General features: G+C 46.6%; 2 protein-coding genes across 2 annotated transcripts; one reads left to right on the top strand and one right to left on the bottom strand.

Annotated features, from left to right (window-relative positions):
- Positions 1-918: 918 nt before the first annotated feature.
- Positions 919-5,206, top strand: LOC131107187 (uncharacterized). Its single transcript, XM_058056957.2, has 6 exons — positions 919-1,130; positions 2,926-2,972; positions 3,131-3,766; positions 3,829-3,917; positions 3,982-4,153; positions 4,775-5,206. The coding sequence occupies exons 2-6, from the start codon at positions 2,931-2,933 to the stop codon at positions 4,931-4,933; spliced, it is 1,098 nt and encodes a 365-aa protein (XP_057912940.2). The 5' UTR covers positions 919-1,130; positions 2,926-2,930; the 3' UTR covers positions 4,934-5,206.
- Positions 5,207-6,095: 889 nt separating this feature from the next.
- On the bottom strand, positions 6,096-21,569 carry LOC131107186 (mitogen-activated protein kinase-binding protein 1-like). Its single transcript, XM_058056952.2, is given in 33 exon segments — positions 6,096-6,876; positions 6,955-7,040; positions 7,174-7,430; positions 7,686-7,719; positions 7,793-8,212; positions 8,290-8,456; positions 8,512-8,664; positions 8,756-8,822; positions 8,903-9,106; positions 9,219-9,340; positions 9,410-9,513; positions 9,588-9,782; positions 9,912-9,949; positions 10,024-10,169; positions 10,252-10,356; positions 10,566-10,629; positions 11,329-11,440; positions 11,498-11,573; positions 11,649-11,770; positions 12,351-12,421; positions 12,624-12,749; positions 13,654-13,745; positions 13,834-14,014; positions 14,017-14,203; positions 14,780-14,969; positions 15,076-15,236; positions 15,969-16,151; positions 16,501-16,638; positions 16,768-16,938; positions 18,365-18,422; positions 19,332-19,394; positions 20,516-20,607; positions 21,180-21,569. Coding segments are annotated over 33 exon segments (4,494 nt in total). The 5' UTR covers positions 21,276-21,569; the 3' UTR covers positions 6,096-6,663.
- Positions 21,570-21,781: the final 212 nt, after the last annotated feature.

Below are 21,781 nucleotides of genomic sequence, written 5' to 3'. Positions count from 1 at the left end.
GGTTAATTCATGTGTTCTTGATTGAAAATCAATATCTGTTAAATAATGTAACGTCTGTCTCCAAGCAGCTGTAAATAAATCCTCCCAGGATTAGTCGGTCTCAGCATTCTGAGATTCTCCGCCATTTCTTACATTTTTGGAAGCTAATCTAATAACGAGCACGGGACAACAAGCGGGATTGTTCAAATCCTTCAATGAGGGTTATTTGTTGGGTGGTTGCCATGGAGATGTATTGCCAGACATTCTCTCCTCAGTGAGATTCTTTTATTTCACATTTTGCTGGGTTAGCTTGGTCGATGTCATGGCAACATAAACTTTATGCCTCTTGAAAACAAATCAGCTGTATGTAAAATCTCTCTCTATATATATATATATTTTTTTTTAAAGATATTAATAAAAATTAATTAACATTATTTATTCCATTTCTGATAGCGTTTAACAGAAAAACAACAATTAATCACCTCACGTCTCAGCCGGCCTGGGTACGTCTTGGGGTCCTCCCGGTGGAGCTGGGGGAGGGCCCGGGGACCGGGGACTGGGGACCTGGGACTGGGAAGTCTGAGCTTCCCTACTGAGACTCTGCCCCCGCGACCCAGATAAGCAGAGGAAAATGGATGGATGGCTGGGTGGACAAAGATTACTTGAATGTGAGTTCCAAAGAATAATTAGTAATAAATAAAAAGACATGTAAAACATCTGTTATGAGTGTAAGTTGTATATATATATATATATTAATAAATGAATGCAATTGAATCCAAAACAAGTAAACATAAAATATATATTTGAAATAGAAATAAACCCACAAGTACAAAACAATAAAGAACTAAACATAAATACTAAAAAAAGTACATTGAATGTAAAAATAAAAGAGAAACAAATGGTAATGAATAGAAATGATTGGAGTTTTTTTTTTTAAGTAAAAAACCCAAAGTAGTGCAGACCTCTTGCAGGTCTTTCCGTGAGTAAGGTAAATCATGTGAATTGTTGATGTGTGCGTGATGCTGATGAAAAGAGGCGTGGCCAACCAGTCAGGCGGTTATGGCCTATAAAAGCTGATGTGATTGGCTTGCAGGCCGACTCCCTCTGCTAAACAGCAACACTGCAGCCTGCAAGCAACACCGGCACTACAGGTAACTCCTTTTATTTACCACATGCTATTTGTATTGAATATGTTTTTTGTATTGTATGCTTGGACCTGCTACGCTATAGTACAGTAGACTCCAAAGGACTTACTGGCCATTTTATTACGCGCACACCTTCACAACCTGTGGAAAACCAATGCTAAATTATGCCTTTGGAAATGTAACATTATGTTTATTATTGTGCTTGCAGACAAGTGCAGATACTCTGACAGCTCACACTTGCTTATTATTGCGGTGCAGGAGAACTATCAGGCTGATGACATCATAACGATACATCAATAACATTCAAAACAGCTCTGATAACCTTCCCAACCCATGTGACAGAGGGGAGTGGGGGGGCGTATATCCATCCAGCGCACAAAAAACCTCATCAGCCACCTGAAAACCTTTGAAAAGTGCCAAAGCTTTGCCAGAGACCTCCATGGCGTCACAGCAGCTGCTGGGAGCATGTGCCCGAATACAGTGCACCTTGCTGGGCCACAGCAAGTGGCTCCTCCCCCTCTATACTCTGGTTCTTCTGGTAGTAGTCATGTCATGATGTTTCATTAGGACTCATCACATTCCTTCCGGTTCTTCCTACCTCCAGGTGCCCACAAAACCAAAACTACTGGAGATAAAAATAGTTAGCAGCTATCAGTATATTGGTCTTGAGATGCAGAGTTGTCGGTTGGAAAAAAAGATGTTGTTATTTAGTTCCAAATATTAGAAACACCTCTCCAAAATACAAAATACAAACACGATGAGAGCATTCTGGAAAGCACCAACGTGTGTAACTGAGTGGCTGCATGAGGTTGTGCATTTTTAAGAACTAATTGAATCTGCGCTCACAACAGTGAGTCATGAGGTCACGCTGAGGTCATAACGCATCACACATTCTTCTTCCAGCAGCCTTGTCAGCAACATCCTCACACCCCGCAGCCCACAGCCACGCTCTGTTTGTCTGCATGACTCATGTCGCCATTCCTGCCTCATCATTCAATTAGCAGCCTCGTTTATACGAGCCCAGTTGGCGTGGGAGTCCTCCATCCATCGAGCATCAGCGATTGGTCAGGGTCAAAAGGACCCGATGAACAACGCTTACAGCGATTGGCGTGATTAAGCATTCATTCATTTTCTAAAGCTTATCCTCACATGGGTCGTGAGGGATGCTGGAGCCTATCCCAGCTGTCTTCGGGCGAGAGGCGGGGTACACCCAAGACTGGTGGCCAGCCAATCACAGGGCACATATAGACAAACAACCATTCACACTCACATTCATACCTATGGACAATTTGGAGTGGCTAATTAACTTAGCCACTCCAGGAAACCAGAGTACCCGGAGAAAACCCACGCATGAACGGGGGAGAACATGCAAACTCCACACAGCGTGGAATTGAACCCTGGTCTCCTAGCTGTGAGGTCTGCGCGCTAACCACTTGACCACCATGCCGCCCAATAATAATATGTTCCCATTATAATTCAGAACCATTCTTCATAATGGAGGCAGATTTACACCAAAAGTCATTGTAACTACAGCAAAGCATGCTGGGAAATGCTGCAAACTCCTCCAGGTTACAAATCTCACACATTGTCATGTTTCTGTGCTTTGGTCGGACATGAGAGAATGATGAAGATGTGCTCCAACAACAACAACAACAATAGTCCGACGTCCTCCAGGCTACCAGAGTCCATATCTCAAGCAGGAATCAAACACATAAAAAGGCACATCTGCCCCACGTCATAAGTCCAACATAAGTTTTTTGAGACAATTCAGGGAATTGAGTAGGCGTGTGTTGTGTTGCAGGCATCATGGACGTAAGTAGCCCCTCTCAATATCAGATGGCAGCTCAGGTGAGAACTTTTTTTCCTGGTCTAAACGTTCAAATGTTTGCTTGTGTGGATGTTGAACCCGGAAGTTGGTGTCCTCCATCCTTTCAACCCTCTCTCTCCCTCGTATCTCCATCCTGGCCCCCGACCCTCCGTCCCCCCCATCATCGCCACCTCTTCAGCATGCTGACGTTCTGTGTGGCAGCTGCCCGCCTGGTTCTGTCCCACAGACAAGCACCGTCTGGCCGGGTCAGGTGTCTGGGGCCACGTTCCCCTCCTGGCCCGGACAAGCCGCCCAACCGGCCCAGCCAACCCACCCAGCCTCGCCTCCCCAGCCGTCTCCGTGCTGGACCGGCCAGCCTAACACTCCCTGCTGGCTTGGAACGCAACCACTGCCGGTGTCCGGGGTCACCCCTGTTCCGGTTCCGCCTCAGACCGTAGCACCCGCCCCTGCCCCGACTGCAAACATGATCCCGGCTCCAGCTCCCACCACGGCTCCGGCTGCCAATCCGAACTGCCACCCTTGTTGGCCGGGAACCCAGTACCAGCCTGCTCAGCCACCGGCCCCGGTTCAACCCCAGGTACCCTACCAGGTTCCGGCCGTATCTCCTGTCCCTGTGCCACCGGCACCCGCCCCTGCTTCTGTTCCTGCAGTTGCTCCCGCCCCCGCTCCTCTTCCTGTTCCCAATATCCATCCAAACATGGCCGGCTGGCCCGCCTACTCAGGTTGGCCGTACAACCCGGGACAGTCAGGATGGCCGGGACAGAACCCGTCCCTGATGCCCCAACACTGGCTTCCGCCCACATCTGGACCGCTGGTGAGTACAGCACCAACCGGGATCTGACTTTGTACCCATGAGAATATTTCTCCATGTTTCAGAGCGTACCGTACAACCTGAACCTGTCCCGAGGCGTGTACGACAAGATGATGATGACCATCCTGGGCCACGTCAAACCCAACGCTAGGATGTAAGCAAGCCCGCTCGCTCTCGATTGGACGCCCTCTGAGAACGTTGATCGTTCCTTCTTGCAGGTTCACCGTCAACTTCCTGAGAGGAAACGACATCGCCTTCCACATCAACCCCCGCTTCAGCGAGGGCGGAAAACAGGTGCTGGTGCGCAACCACAAAGTGGGCGAGCGCTGGGGGGCTGAGGAGCGAGACCTGAAGGGACCCTTCCCTTTCGCCCTGGGGAGCCCCTTTGAGGTGAGCGGGGCGGGGCCCAAACAGGAAGCCTTGAAATAAACAAAACACGCCCCCCCCACCCGGGAGTGGCGCCGCCACTGACTGACTCCACGGTTTTAATGTCAGGCTAACGTTTGGCTGAAAAGCTGGAAAGGGTTGGGAAGACGATTGGGACAGCTGGTCCTAGATCAGGGAAGCGCTGTGCTGCAGGGAGACTCCTGGAGGTCAGTCGCGGCCCGGTGTTGTTGCTCTGGAGCAGTCAGTGTTCCAAGTGTACCCCCCCAAACCCCACCCCTCATTGTGTTGATCAATGAATGAAAGGTCTGCTATTCTTTGTGCTGGAAGATGAAATACACTACTACATAGTACATTACTTACAGTACAATATCGTACAAGATAGATACTTCAACTCAGTATGGGATCGGAAAGGTAGAGGTATCGGTGTACTGCCACCTAGTGACCACATATACTCCATGTACACACATACTGTACCTCCAGATACGACAAGAAGTCCTTCCAGAGTGGCTTGTTGTATGATGAGATACCCTATCATCAGCTTTTTTTCACCACAGCACCACCTGCTGGCTGTGCTGGGACATTGCAGTGCAACATTAATTGTCAATGTGTGTTTGTGTGTTGCAGATGAAGATCCTGTGCACGCAGGAGGCATTCCGCGTGGCGGTCAACAACATTCCGCTGTTTGAGTTCCGACACCGCGTCAGAGAGCTCAACCAGATCAACCGCATCAACATCCTGCACGACGTCGTCCTCACCTTCGTCCACGTGGAGACGCTCCCATAGGAGAGGCGTGACCTTCACCGTTCCACGCGTGCAGAGTGTGATCATCGTCATGAAACACACCTCGCACTGCATTACATAGAAAAGTCTATTCTATATAAGTACATGCTACTGGGATTGAATAATGATAATTATCCTAATAATAATAATAACTAAGACAAAGTGCTAATAACCACGGAGCATTCCTAAATATAAACGCTGCTTTCTCTTCACTGTCTGCTTTCTAACACAAATGACTCCATTGTCTCGCATATTTTCTACTTCTACTATTAAACTGCCCCAAAAACATGTTGGATCCTCTTTAACTGATCCAGGATTATTATTATTATTATTATTATTATTATTATTATTATTATTAGCGTCTACACACATCAAATAATACATCATACAATATAGGAAGGGAAATCTCAGCAATCAAGTTTTATTTAGAAATGTCAGATTCTTCTAAAGATAAAACAATCTAAACCCATTTTAAAAAATCTAATCTAAATGTTTTTGGTATTTAGAAAATATAAAAAATTGACATTTTTTTTTTAAGATGACCAAAATATTCCAATAAATCCCAAACCACTGTAAATATCCCAGCATTTACAGTAACTATATATTTCATACATTCTTTAAATACAACTTTAAAGATTCAGATTTTTAAATAACATTTAATAACAAAGATAATATTTACCGTACTTACAGTACCTGCAGTACTTACGGTACCTACAGTACATGTTGTATCACCAGTACCTACAATATTTACTGTACTTACAGTACCTGTTGTACTTAGGGTACCTACAGTACCTACAATATTTACCGTACTTACAGTACCTGCTGTACTTTGGGTACATACAGTACCTACAATATTTACCATACTCACAGTACCTGTAGTACCTACAATATTTACAGTACTTACAGTACCTGCAGTACTTACAGTACCTGCAGTACTTACAGTACCTACAATATTTACTGTACTTACAGTACCTGCAGTACTTACAGTACTTAATATTTACCGTACTCACAGTACCTGCAATATTTACCGTACTTACAGTACCTGCAGTACTTACGGTACCTACAGTACATGTTGTATCTACAGTACCTCCTGTACTTAGGGTACCTGCAGTACATGTTGTATCTACAGTACCTCCTGTACTTAGGGTACCTGCAGTACCAACAATATTTACCGTACTTACAGTACCTGCAGTACATGTTGTATCTACAGTACCTACAATATTTACTGTACTTACAGTACCTGCTGTATTTAGGGTACCTGCAGTACCTACAATATTTACTGTACTTACAGTACCTGCTGTATTTAGGGTACCTGCAGTACCAACAATATTTACCGTACTTACAGTACCTGCTATACTTAGGGTACCTGCAGTACCAACAATATTTACCGTACTTACAGTACCTGCTGTACTTAGGGTACATACAGTACCTACAATATTTACCGTACTTCTACAGTACCTGCTGTATTCTACAGTACAGGATGAAATATTGCATGACTGTCTCACAAAGGAGAAGATCACTTCTTCTTGACCTGAGGGTGCCTTTGATGGAAATGGTTTTTTGTGGTGTTGACTTAAGATGGGAAATTGTGCAAACATGAACGTGAGCTAAGGCGAGTTCTTCTTCTCATCATGTGAGCAGAATAAGTAATAATAAGGTAGACTAAAGTCTTTCAGGGCTGGAAGAACCAAAGTGGGTTCCCACCTCTGCGCCAGCATCCTCCTCTGACTCGGTCACACCTTGCCATCCAGCTTCCTCTCCACCGACTGAAGCAGCAGCTCGGCGTACTGCTCCAGTAGGGCCAGGGCTTCTCCTTTCACCTCTGACCCCGCCGTGGAACGAGGCAGCGGGTCCAGCTCGGTTTTGACGGACACCAGCGCTTCGGATAAGATCTTCTCCATCTCCTGGCGACCTTCACCTGCGACCCGTGGATGGCGCTGGAGCACCTGATTGTCAGGATAGGACCACAAAGCTTTGAGAATACGTTCTAGCGGTGGAAGGTATGGGACGGAATGCACACTGACCGCCGTGTAGAGCGTGACGGTTCTCCTCAAACTGCTGTGAAGGTCATCAATAGCTTGCCTGCACGTTTCCAAGGTGATGGACTCACCTGACACACGCACAGAAACGTAAGCGTTATGGAGCCAAGTGTGAACACGCACGGATGGGAGAAGTTGAGGATAATAGAAAAAAAATGATGTTAGTAAAAGCAGAAGACGTCTAAAAGAGTCGCTACTGCTCACCGCCGTGGCACTGCCAGCAGGAGGGCGGCGCCACACACGGAGGAGACACGGGCGCCACACACACAGACTGACACACGGGCCGGGCGGCCAGCGGCGGTCGGCGTGGAGCGAGAGAATGACGGCGAAGAAAAAGAGGAGGGCTAGCGAGCGACAGCGTAGGAACAAACGGGACACCTGGATGGCCGTCAGAGAGAGGTGCACCGAGATGTTCTACCGCCAAAGGGCGCTCTTCATGTCCAAGGGCCGCATCCTGGGTACTAAAGGCACAGATGGGGAAAATATTCCTATTTCCTTTTCCCTTTCACATGTCTTTGCTCTTTTATTATTATTATTATTATTATATTATTTTTTTATTAGCACCATCATATTAGTCATTTGTAAAAAAGAAAAACAATCATGAAAATAGAAGTTGTTACATTAGATGATTTTTATCATCTATATTTAATACTATTTCCAGAACTAAATGGTAAAATATGTTCATAAATGTAAATGACATGAGACAGTGAACGCACCTCCCCGCCACAGACAGGCTCTTCTCATCAGCTTCTGAATGAGAGGACAGATTAAAGAAAGCTTTTTTTTCAACTTGAACAAAGTCGAGTCAGCGATGTTGTCTAACCTTGCGTGCATCCTGGAGAGGAAGTGACATCACATGGACAGGAAGTCCTTGTGCAGAGGCTGCGTCGCGGGCTGAGAGGGACACGAGTTGGCAGAACGGTGGCGGTGGGCTGAAGGCAGGCCGGCGCAGGCGACTCCGCCTCAGGATGCCCCGACAATGACCTCCTGGTCCTGGAGGGAAAGGAGGAGACGCCGAGGGGGGCGGCGTGGAGGCCTTCACCCAGCGAGGAGGAGCGGCTGCTCTTGGCCAAGGAGCTGGCCGTGGGGTTCATGTAGGAGTGCGGGGAGCGGGGGGACTGCGGCGACCCCGGGGAAGGCGAGGACAAGTAGGAGGGCTTGGGAGCGTCACGGTCCAGAAAAAGATGCTGGGGTCTCCTGCACGTCTCCAGCCGGTCGCTAGAGGGCAGTGGAGAGCGTGGAGCTGCAGAATTGAAGAAGAAAGGGAGGACATTCATGTGCTGTGTGGGGACTGCTATGGTGTGCTGTGATGTCACGTACAGGCTAAGGTCAGGTTCTGGACGGACTGAGACTTCTGCAGACTCGTGGTTCCGTCCGGCAGCGGCACGGGTTTGGACGGCGGTGTGGAGAGCCTCCAAAGGTGGGACGCAGATGTTGTCTTCTTCTGCAGTCTCGGGACGGGAGCAGAGACGGCGGTGGCCCCCCTGCTGGGACGAACATTTTTATCCAAGAACATCAACATCAATGTCTTTTTCTTCTTACTTTGGACCATGGCTGGTGCTGGGGGGTGCGGGGGTCTCGTCCTCCGGGTTTCTGCTCACAACTTCTTCCATCAAGGGTCTTACTTTCGACACAGGGGGCTTGGAAGAGGGGCTGCCGGGGGTCTTTTGCACTTTAGCAAACGGGGTACCTCCACTGTAAAATGACAAAATAACGTGGACATTTTTATTGAGTATTTTTATTGGTAGTTTTAATGAAATACTAGAAGTAGAGATGAGATGAAGACCTGTTCTGGGGACCTCTGGCCAGGAAGCGTGAGGACATGCTGAGTCTCGGGACTCTGCTGGTCTCAGCTGCAGCACACAAACAAAAAGTAGCTCGGTTAACTAGTTTTAGCTCTTGGAGTCCAAATGTTCCTTCAAGGTTCTCCCACCTGCTCTGCAGCCATCTTCCAGCGTCTCAAAGTTCTGCTTGAGGAAGTCTTCTCGGCTGTGGTGCTGGGAGGTCACCGCTTTAAGAGCTTCATCCACGCTGGTGGTCTCGGCCTTCTCTGCCTCCAGGTCTTCAACGCCGCCATCCTCCATCTCCTCATCGTCATCCGAGCTGTCCAGGCTGAGTGACGCTGCGTCAGCAGAGTCTGACAACAGAAAGAAGCACAAGTGAGGTGCAAAATCTTCTCCAGAAACTTCAAGTTGCCAAAACTTGATGAGATGAAGCGGTGTCCAGCAGAGGTCTGCTTGAAAGCTAACCATCAAGGGCTCCGTCAGGACTGGACCCTCTGCTCTCGTAGCCCAGCGAGCAGGCGCTGTCTGGGCTGTAGCTGTCCTGGCTCTTGCCGAAGACCTTCTCGCAGGGTGGATCCCTCACCATGCTGTACACAAGAAAATAATGAGAGGCAGATCATGCATGAGTACCGATGTTCTCAATCCATGAGGCCTACATGTCTCGTAGATCCGTCTCCCCCTCGTTGTCATCTGTGCCGTCCATTTTGGTCCAATCACGACATTGCCTGTGGCGATGCTTGGCCCGCTCCTCGAGGTGCTGCTGTGGGAGGACAGCCAGTGAGCCACTGGAGAAGAGAACTCGGGTGCTGGACATTCTTGGAGCTTCAGGTTCACCGTGGGTTCCTGGAGGCAGGATGTGCTGTGTCGGTCTGCGCCGCCAGCGTGGGGGTCGGCGTGTTTGCTGGGGGCAAAGGTCTCCAGCTGCCTCAGGTCCAGCATGGACTTCACCATCAACTCCAGGGAGCCCATGCGGCGGGACCAGCGCCTGCGAGGACGACGACTGCTGCTGGGTGTGCTCACCACCGCCGGCTGGAATCACAAACGTAAAATATGACAGTTGTAGTACTGTACTGGCTATGCAGTACAGAGTACACAGTAGTACACAGTGTACACTGTCGGAATAATAACAATAACTGTCATCAATGAAAATAAAGTTACTTTGGTCGCTTCCCAGTCAGGTCCTGCATCAGAGCCGCCTGTTGGTTAGAAGACAATCAGAGGAGGTTTCATTGAGAGGCATGGATGCTGAAGGTCCGTGCTCAGCTTTAACCTGAGTCTTCTTCGCCATGGCTGCTGTCGGAGGACATGTTCATGTTCATGGTCGAGTTCTCTTCCTGGCGGTTGGACTTGTGGTTGTGACCGCAAGGACCGTCTGAGGAGAGGCTGACCAGAGCGGGAGCGCTGTAGGCCTCTCGCCTGCCGGGCAAAAGAAATCAGTGTTGAACAAAAGATGGCGGCGTTACAAACACGGTATGTACGGTGAGTGCATGTGCTTCACCTGAGGGGGGCGCTCCTGTGAGTGTTTGCGTCCTGCCTGAGCTGACAGAGCCTCTGTCTCATGCTGATGGTCATCTCTGAGGCCAGACGCCACACTAGGATGCAGCTAGAGGATGAAAGCATCACATAGCGGCCACACGGGACCAACATGACTATTTCTCATGGAGCGTGTGCTCATCTTATGGCCATGCTTGGAATGAGACTGAAAAATGGTGCCTTTGGGGGTTTGAGGGCCGTTTTTAACAATACGTGACTCACTCTTTAGCTTTCGGGTGCAATTCCAGGGTGAATGTACAACATGTGCGATGGCCTCACCTGTCCCCCGACACGCTGATCAAATGCTTGCAGTCGTTGGTGAACCTCATTCCGGTGACGATCTCTGAAAGCCCAACAAGGGAACTTTGTTAGCCTGCATATTTCAGAGTGCTGCACAATAATTAGCAGACACATAATTATCATGCTGATAATTCACATGCAAATTTGCTTATAATAGCTAATAGATTTGTGAATATTTGTAATTGTTTATATTAGGGGCACCCGATGATAATAGAGCCAATTATGATGTCATACTGAGAAATCCTTTAAAAATAGCCAATATAACCATTCATTCATTTTCTACCGCTTATCCTCACGAGGGTCACAAGGGTGCTGGAGCCTATCCCAGCTGTCTTCAGACAAAGAGTACACCCTGGACTGGTGGCCAGCCAATCACAGGGCACATATAGACAAACAACCATTCACACTCACATTCATACCTATGGACAATTTGGAGTCTCCAATTAACCTAGCATGTTTTTGGAATGTGGGAGGAAGCCTGAGTACCCGGAGAAAACCCACGCATGCACGGGGAGAACATGCAAACTCCACACAGAGATGGCCGAGGGTGGGCTGCCAACCACCACCCGACCCAGGCCCACAGTAGTCGTGTCCTGAGGTTTCATTAGGACTCATTCACATTTCTTCCAGTCCTTCTTACCTCCAGGTCACACACGACCCGATTAACGGGTTTAAAAAAAAAAAAAAAAAGATATCTTGTATTCATGTCTTGTATTTCCTGTCGCCCCTGATGGCGTCTTACCGGAATGTCCAATCATGGTAGCCACGCACTCGCCACTGTAGAAGTCAAAGATGCTGATGTTCTTATTGGAGCAGCTGGCGGCCACATACTGGCCCGATGGATCGATCTGAATCTGCAAGACATACGACACTTAGGCAAAGTTCCAGATCCAGATCCAAAGAGGTGTTACCCTGAGCAGGCTGCCGTCCTCACGGAGAGATCCTTTATAAAGCTTCCTCTGCTTGCCGCTACTGATGTTGAAAATCCTGGTGATAAATTACAGATGACAACATCAGCGTGTGAACTCAGCATTTCAGGACACGGCCTCGGAGGACACGCACCTGATGCAGCGGTCCTGGCAGCCGACAGCAGCGTACTTGCAGGTGGGGTGGACGCCCATGTCGTACAGCGTGCTTTTCCTCACCGTGTGGTGGGAACGCCGGAACTCTGCTCCTCTGTTGCTCTGCAACAAAGCTCTCTTTTGTTCAATTTGTGGCTAAGATAGCCAGAAATTGGACTTTTATATATAGTATTTTTGAACTGGATGTGATGTAAAAAAAAATGGCCTGTGCCCACGTGCTTACATCATATGCCTGTTTGTCCTCCACATGCAATCAAAGAAATGCTAAAAACACCTCCCAGCTCATTAGCCGCTGCTGAGCGCCCTGCCAGTGTGTGATTACGAGGATGCTCGTTTAGGATTTCCACAGGCAGGCCGGGAGGGCTCCATAAATCTTGCCCGAGTCTAACAAGCCTTTTGTTTATTGTGCTCCATAAAAGTTCATGTTGGGGAGTCTGCCTTTGGAAGGAGGAGGAATGAGGTGTCGTCTTATGTTGGCCCAGTAAACCAGGAGCGATTCACAACCAGCACGTTAAGTTATGTACCCTGCGACTCCCATTACGTTACATGATGTAGCAAGATGTAGTTTTATCCTCGCTGGTCCTTTACTACTAGTTCCTAAGCTACTTAGTATAGCTACAGATTTAGGACCCCGTCCTCCCCCACTAGGTGTTGCGTGTGTGGGAAAAAGGTGCAAGCTTACCATATGGGCAGTGCGAAAATAGATGCTTTTATCCGCCCCGCAGCTGATCAACCTCACCTTGCCGTCATTGGCTGAAGGACAACAGGAAAACACACATTATGCAGAGAAAATGATCCAAAATCAAAGTATTGGGACAGCGTTGCACAGTGGGAAATGGCCATGTGTCCCAATACTTGTGCAATCAGACGTTGCTCACTGGCAGGAAACGAACCCCCAACAAGGATGGGGGAGAGATTAGCTTGAGCGGTGACGACAGGCTCTCAAGCGGCTCACCGGCAAAGCGAACGGCGGTTATGGACGAGGAGTGCTCATCCAGCGTTTGAACCAGACTGTAGTCGGCGGCGGCATCCAGGACGTGGATCAGGCGGTCCCTGCTCGCCGTGGCCAGCAGTTGCAGACCTGTGCCGTGAAAAAGTAGTTTAACAAAAAGAAGGCACAATAAAAACATCCATTACTGCTCCAATGATAAAATATGGAAAGACCAAAAGGTCCCAAAACTGAAAGGCAGTTTTCCTTGTGGGAAATATGTAAATCCATATATCCGTATACCCAGAATGATCACAGTTGGCCCCATGGTGGGTGATGTTGCAGTCATTCATTCATTCATTTTCTACCGCTTTTTCCTCACGACGGTCGCGAGAGTGCTGGAGCCTATCCCAGCAGTCTTTGGGCGAGAGGCGGGGTACACCCTGGACTGGTGGCCAGCCAATCACAGGGCACATATAGACAAACAACCATTCACACTCACATTCATACCTATGGACAATTTGGAGTGGCCAATTAACCTAGCATGTTTTTGGAATGTGGGAGGAAACCCACGGATGCACGGGGAGAACATGCAAACGCCACACAGAGATGACCGAGGGTGGAATTTAACCCTGGTCTCCTAGATGTGAGGTCTGCGCGCTAACCACTAGACCGCCATGCAGCCCATGTTGCAGTCACCCTCAATAAAAAAAGAGGCAAACATAAACTGAGGAAAAAAACGACATCATGCAAACACTGTGACTGAATGTGATTTAGCTAAAGCGCTAAAGCAGGTTCCCTAAACTCATATCTTTTTTTGGAACTGCAATGATGATTCGTAGTGCATGAGAAAGTGTAAAGGAAAAGTAATGGTCATTCACTAACATGGATATTAGTTATACTTTAATGCACCAGAACCACTGTTGTAACAGCAGTAAGGATCGGCATTACTGAGCAGCAACATTTTAAAGCGCATGCAGAGCTAGATGACGACTCCATCAGTCACAGTGCTTGTGGTAACCGGGAGGTGGACATCTTCACATTAAGACACACTGACCGCTTTCTGGTTTGCTGTACTCCAGGCAAAGGATTTCAGCATCATGGGCTTGGACTTGAAGAATCTCCTCCATGCTGCCGAGGTTGTGAACTCTGAACAACAGGGACGAGACGTGGGTCAGGTGTGCCTATTGTTGTGTCCAGCGTGTATGAATGGACATTTCCGGTTCCTGTGCTCCACCTCAGCATTCCGTTTCTGTCTCCAGACGCCAGGTGTTTGCCGTCGGGGCTGACACAGATGGTCCTGATGCCTGTCCGGCTTTCCAGCGCTTTATCCGGACTCACGTTGGTCGTACTTTCAGGGTCCCGTAAGGCGCTGGTGGTGGCGCCGGTGTAGATGATCTTCAGGAGATCCTGCATAAAAGCAAAGTCAGCACTTCCCGTAGGGAGGTGGGAGGTGGGGGGTGTCTCACCTTGCTCAGGATGTTGCGAGGATGACCGTGTGTGCGGTCTTCTACGTGCCAAAGTCTGATGGTGTTATCTGACGAACAGCTGAGGAACGCAGCAGGAGACAGTCCGGCTGCCGTTTCTCCAGGAACATCTGGGAACATCTACCAAAGATGATATACATCATTTATTGGCTACAGTAAAAATATAAAAAATATACGATATATATATATTGCAATCTACTCATTTCATTTCTTCTATCTTACACTCTTGTGCACAGTGTGTGTATGCTAGCAACCCCGCCTCCACCCAAACTGTGCAGGTAAGCACATCAAGCGCTCCTTTTTTCTCCTGCCTGTGATGTTAACGACCTGTCATAACTTCCCCTGGGTTCACTTGTAAACAAGTGTGTGTGGGGGGGGGGGGTAATGGAGGACACAAAAAACCTGAAACAGCCACCTGGCCTCCGTGGAGTCACAGCGGCTGCTCGGCCGTGCGTGTGCCCGAATACAGTGCACCTTGCTGGGCCAAAGCAGGTGACTCCTACCCCTCTATACTCTGGTTCTCCTGGTACTAGTCATGTCATGATGTTTCATTAGGACTCATCACATTTCTTCCTGTCCTTCCTACCTCCAGGTGTGAACACACTACACTTCCATCTACATTGAGAAAGTGGCCCTAAAAAGCCGTATTGGTATGACGGTGCTGCTGGATGTATGTATGTTTTATGTTTTGTTCACCTCCAGGTCCCAGACGCACGCAGCATGGAAGAGGGCGGAGTGGACCTTCCCTACGCTGTTCAAGTCTCTCACATCCCAGACGTACAAGCTATGGTCATCGTACATGCAGGTCAGCCAGAGGTTGACGGGGTCGTAGGTGACCGCGACAGCGTCCGGGTAGCGTGCGTCCGTCTTGGTGCAAAGTAAGTGACTGGCGAAAGGGAGACGTGTTAGCTCAGTGAGATGACACGACACCAAAGGAGGGGCCAGCCTTTGACAAGCATTTCATCCACCAATGGACGACTGCCAATCCTCACCTAGCCTTGGTGATGGACGCCATGTCCACACCAAGAGGGTGTGGCCGGGGCAGCGTGCAGACAAAGCGCAGGTCAAACGGACTGAAGGCTCGAATTGTTCCATCGGCACAGGCGCAAAAGATCCTGTCCTCGGACAAAGACAGCGAATGGGCCATGCTTGTCTGAAACACAAGAGAAACTACTAAGTTCAAAAACATCTTTCCGCAGGCTTCACTACACATCCTAAAATAAAGTATGCAACTCTGGCAACGCCAAGTCAGGAAGTTTGTAAGTCTGTTCACTTGTTTTTACCAAATGATCCTGATTTTTTTTAACTATGACATATGAAATATTACAATATGTTTTTGTGTCAAACAAACAAAAAATGTTAGCTTGGAAAAAAATGTTACGTTATGACAGTAAAGTCAAAATATTATACATTATAATAATTATAGGGCGGCATGGTGATCTAGTGGTTAGCGCGCAGACATCACAGCTAGGAAACCAGGGTTCAATTCCACCCTCGGCCATCTCTGTGTGAAGTTTGCATGTTCTCCCCGTGCATGCGAGAGTTTTCTCCGGGTACTCCGGTTTCCTCCCACATTCCAAAAACATGCTAGGTTAATTGGCGACTCCAAATTGTCCATAGGTATGAATGTGAGTGGGAATGGTTGTTTGTCTATATGTGCCCTGTGGCTCCAGCACCCCCCGCGACCCTCATGAGGAAAAGCGGTATAAAAAGAATGAATGAATAATAATTAGAATGAAAATAATATTTTTAAGAACAATTTGAAGAGAATAAAGTCCAAATATTTGGAGAAAAAAGTGGTATTCTAATGAGAAAAACACATGCAATGTTATGAGACTAATATTATAGCAGTAAAGGAGCATTGTAAGAGCATACAAAAGCATACCCGCAGGTCCACCCACTTGTCCAGCATCCTCCTGCCGTTGAACTCGCACAGCAAGCCGGAGGACGTGATGCAGAAGGTGGCGTCCCGTTTCTGGCCCCGCCCACACACCACGTGGCAGAAGTTGTTATTCCTCAGCTGGCCCAGCAGCCCAGAGCGGCCCAACAGGGGGACGGGGGTGCTGGCCTGAAACACAGCAGAGGTGAGCGTTCATCATTGGAGCCAGCAGAGGGCGCTGTCATTTATATTTGACATCCAACAGTAGCTAGCAGTAGGAGACAAACATTTCTCTTCAGGAACACCAAAACCTTTTTTTTATTATTATTTCAAAAGTGCCGACCTTCTTTGTCCATTCTCTACTTTGTGTGTCCCTCTACCCCAAACCGCCAAGGCAACAGCAAAGCGAGAGGACTGTATTGGGCAGATGAAGTCTGCCTAGTAACAGGTTGTAAATATACATTATTGGCCCACGGCACGTTTTATATATATCATTCAAACCAGACAACAGCAACCAACATCATCATCAACAGACTACCTGGGTGGCCTTGCAGTGGTCCAGATACCAGAACTTGACGTGCCGGTTGCCCACGGTGACAAAGTAGGAGCTGTCCTCGGAGAAAGACACCCCAGTCACCTTGCTGGACACCATGTTGGCTGCGACCACCACATCCTTCTGCAACGCAAACAACAACGCTGACACATCTCCGACATATTCCCAAATTTGATTCTCAAATGTTTCCATTGTGTTGGTATTAGTTTTTTTGTTCACTTATATTCTTGTTCCCAGGGGGGGGTCGCTTACTTTCCAGGCCCACACGTTGACCATCATGTCGTGCTGGTTGCCCACGCTGACGACGTACTTGCAGTCAGGGGAGAAAGCCACGCAAGAGACGCCATATTTGTGCTTCTGGAGCTCCGCCACCTGCTGTCGCTCCGCCACATCCCAAACTCTGACGGCGGGAAGGTGGCCGCTCTGGGGGGAGGAGACACCAAGGCGTAACCAAACGTGTTCCACGCTTCTTCTATTCTGAACATGTACTCGTTTGAAGGTGATTATCCTCTTCCACCTCCGCTCACGGTGCAGCGCTACGTGACCTTTGAACCGCTAACATCTCCTCCAAGGGATCACGAGGCTATTTGTGCAGCCTCTTCCTTGAAAACGGCGAAGTCAAGGTCGGAGCTAATAGGTTGGGAGAGAAGGACGCTTGCGGCCTGGAGGACGCGACTTCACTCGCATACAGATGCTGATGAAGTCGGTGGCTTCTTTTTACACTTGTGTGGATATTTAAAGGAAATAATCAGATGCATATTTTCATATATCTGTGTGATACAAGTTAAGATTGGAGTGTTTTTATGGTTTTTAGTTTTATCATTTATTTTTACGTGAAAAAAGGCTGCATGTGCAATGCAGATCATGAGTGCATTAGCTCGTAAGAATTGAGGTTTCATGTTTACATGTTACAATTAACTGTGGTTAGCTTATTTTTCCAGGCATATGACAGCTAAGATTGTCAAATAAATGAGATTCATCACAGTTTTGTCAATCAAGTTCAATTATGAGTGTCTTTGTCATTGTTCTTATGTGCCAATATGACATACCTGACACATTTGGACTTATTTTTACACTTTTATGACAGGAAGAAGAACAGCATTCAGGTTGGGTTTTTAGGTGTGAATACGAACAGTGGTTAGCTTCTTATTACGCTTGTACCAAATATGAGAATGTAAGAAACAGAAGATGTGACACATTCGTCGTCCAGTGTTTTTCTTCTCTGTATCTTCTATCCAACAGTGGTTAACTTCTTTTTGTGATTGCATGGCTTCAACCATCACATGTACGGCACAGTTATATGTTATATACTGTAACTGTCTATGTAATATGTCATATCATTTTTATAATGCTTCACCCTGGAACAGATTATCTGTAATGGTTGAAATATACGTATATCCATTTACTGGACATCACACTCCAACAAAACCATGATGAAATCATTCCTTCCCACACATGGAGGGCCTCAACTGTTTCTGAACTTTGCTCTCTGCTGTCATGGCAACCACTTATCCACTCAACACAGGGAAGTCTTTAATCAGCTTTGATTGGCCGGGGTGGGGGGAAGGATTACGACCGAGCGGCACGTTGTTTGGAGGCCGGAGGAAGCTCCAACAATAGGGACTGACAGGAAACTAGCTGTGAGGTACATGGTCTGGTACATGCGGGGTCTAATCCTGCAGACTCTTTCTCCATGAAGCATAGCACTTGCATGCACCTGGCATGCGCCTGCATGCATATCACTGCCCTTGATATTACTGTTGTATCAAGCTAACAAGAAAGGGCTGCAAAGACAAAGAAGGCAGCGGCATGTTGCATTGATGTGGAAATGAGATGATAGGAGACTCACCTCTCCTGTGACCAGGTGTTTGCCATCCGGGGAGAAGGACAGAGCTGTGATGGTCTTTCTGTGAAGAGGAAAAGGAGGATGTTGGCACACTTTAATGGTAGTGATGCGCAATACCACTGACCTTGTTTCTAATTTGATCAAGTAAAATTTAAGCTGCTATCTGCAAACCAACACTTTGCACAAATTCACCTCCATCCATCTATCTATCCATCCATCCATCCATTTTCTATGTCGCTTATCCTCACTAGGGTGGGGGTATGCTGGAGCCTATCCCAGCTGTCTGGACACCCTGGACTGGTGGCCAGCCAATCACAGGGCACATATAAACAAACAACCATTCCCACCCACATTCATATCTATGGACAATTTGGAGTGGCTAATGAAGCTAACATGTTTTTGGAATGGGGGAGGAAAGCCATGCACACACGGGGTGAACATGCAAACTCCACACAGAGATGGCCAAGTAAGTTATTGCACTCTTTTGCTAATTGCTTAATTGTGAACTTTGTGACAGTGTATTACTATTTTTTTTCTGTCCTAGTCATTGACAGCAAACGGGATTTTGGTGCAATTTTGGTACATTGTTGTTGTTATTTGTACTATATTTTATTTTGTATTACTGATGTATATAACAATAAGGAGGTATATAACACTAAATAAACAAGCACGTTTCATTTTGTGGAAGGAGGAAGCTACTTTTTGTCCCAGATAAATTGCGCTGTTATTTTGAAGGCCGGAAGTGTTGTTGTTATGTGTTGCGGTGACTTGACGGGAACTCCTGTCCTTCCAGTCATGCTGCACTCCATTAAAATAAGTTATCGGTTATTAAGAAGTATTATCTTAATACAAACTTGATCCACAATTCCCACACGGTTCCCTTTGCGACGAGACAGCAGCGTTTGAGGTGAAATGAAACGACTGAAGCAACAAAGGTATGATGCGTCTTTGGCAAGGCAAACAAGCTCACCCTGACGTGTTGATAATGTGATGCTGCCTGTTCTTTCTGGGGTTCAGCAAAACAAGCACACACCTGCAATGGGAAAACAGTTCGTCTTAGAGCTTCATCAATGCAAAACACACAAACGTACACACACTTGATCTTTTTTTAATGACATTCATGTGAGTAATCTCAGCTAATCTACTATTAGCTTTGTTCTGTGCTCCGTGTACTGTTGAATAACACTGCAGGAAGGATTACAAGTTAACATACAGGACTATTGTGCGAAACTATTTTGCTCAATACTTCACATTAAACACGAAATGCTTTACATACCTTCACGGCCATGCACAAATTTATTCTCAGAACAGTCATATAGTCGTTTGAATGTTTAACTTGGCTAAAACTATTGCCAAAAGACGAGAACTAAAGAGTTCATGGAGGTAAAAAGTGTTCCTGTAGCAGACTAACTGTAATTGACGTTAGCAAGCTAGCTAGCAATCCCTGAAGAGAACAAAAAATGGGGTCAAGTAAAAAGTCACATTAAACACGAAATACTTTACATACCTTCATGGCCATGCACAAATTTATTCTCAGAACTGTCATATAGTCGTTTGAATGTTTAACTTGGCTAAAACTATCGCCAAAAGATGAGAACTAAAGAGTTCATGGAGGTAAAAAGTGTTCCTGTAGCAGACTAACTGTAATTGACGTTAGCAAGCTAGCTAGCAATCCCTGAAGAGAACAAAATGGGGTTAGTAAAAAGTTTATTTTTGTTAAAAAAAAAAAGATTAATGAATTAACTCGTTCCAGATTATAATATTAGGCTAGTAAATGGTCATTATCTTATGTGATTCCTAGGGAGCCCTTTCTTCTACAGTAGAGGTGGACAAACCAGCGTTATGTAACGTGGCGCCCCCTATGGCCTGGAGTGGCAACTGCATCTGCTTCATTGTAACCATTGCAATCGGATACAGCATACTTAATCAAAATAACTTTTATATTTATGTTTATTTATATTTACATAATTATTAACTTGTATATATTATTATAAAATCATATATTTTTATATTTATATATAAATTATAACTATATATAATATATATTATAATTATATATATATTATTTAAAATTATAATACTATAAATTCTAATTGTAAAAATATGTTATTTATATTTCAATTTCTTTATTTTAAAAGGGAAATGACCTCTCACCCTGCAGTATAAGCCACTAGTCCAGTTTTGGGGTCGCAGGCCAGACCACTGTTGCCCAAAGTGGTGATACCCAAAACCTTCTCCAACGTTACCTGTGAGAGGAAATAAGCAAGATGGGGTTTTATTCATGGTAAACAGGATGATTGTAAAGCTCAATAATGTTTAGATTATTTCATCACATATAATAAAACGTCCTAATGGTTTTTACGTCGGGAAGAAAACACAGTCAAACATTCTGTGTTAATGGCGCCATGAAAACAACAGAAGGCCCGTCAAGTCTTAATCTATAAAACATCCGTTAGCAGGCATTGATTTATTGGAAGGACCTGAACGTCACACAAGAGTCTCACGTGTGGCAACCATTAGAAATAAATCAACAAAGTACACAAATAGCAGAGGTAAATTAAAGCAGAGTAGAGCCCGTTTTTACCACAATCCTACTGTTATTCATTCATTCGTGTTCTATGTATTTTGCTCTCTGCACAACTGACCCTTGATGCTTAGAAAAATCTATTGAGCTCCTATGATGATGCAGATCTAGGTTGGAGACCACCACAATGCACCCCATCCGGCATCCTCCAATTACTTGTGATTAAAATGATCAGGTTGCAATGATAGGACAGGGAAAATGGTAACAGTAAATGGTAGCAATGGAATGAGAAACCTTGTTGTTGATGTTGTCTCTCTTGGTCTTCCTGGCTGAAGGAGACCTCAGCAGGTTCCTAATGCGACTCTTGAAGGTAAATCCATCGACAGGCATGGTGGAGGATGCCTGTCAAATCAAAAAAGCGACTCTGGAGACGATTTGAGAATTCCTCCCGACCGAGCGGAGCAAAACTGGCAGCGGCTCCGGTGGCTCCCTCCCTGCGAGACAAAGTGGGACAGTGTTCCCGCTGACGGCGGGACATGTGGACGCTAATCTCCTGAGTGGGTTTAGCGCTGCTTGTGAGGCTGGCTTGTCAAGGCCCGCCTGTCGCCTCACATCGGGCTCCTTGTCCGCGGCCTCCTCCTCCACCTCCTGCTGCTCTTTGCTTCCAAGTGGAGCGGCCTCGGTGATTACATCAGCGCTGGCGTTTGTGCCTCATTAATTCACTGGATTGGATTAAAGGGCGAGAGATGGGGCGCTTGTTTGTATGCTGACACGTGTTCAAGTCTGCTTAACATTACCTTTCATTATCTTGGCTTTTTTCTAATCTATTTCATCAACACAGGAACAAGCTCTTTGTCACCCTTGTAGATACTTCCTTTCTTATTTCTATATCTTTT

The sequence above is a fragment of the Doryrhamphus excisus genome, linkage group LG19 (genome assembly GCF_037039965.1).
Source record: "Doryrhamphus excisus strain RoL-2023G ecotype Guam linkage group LG19, RoL_Dexc_Guam_v1.1, whole genome shotgun sequence".
NCBI classification, from domain to species: Eukaryota; Metazoa; Chordata; class Actinopteri; order Syngnathiformes; family Syngnathidae; genus Doryrhamphus; species Doryrhamphus excisus.
This window is presented reverse-complemented; position numbering and strand designations above follow the sequence as displayed.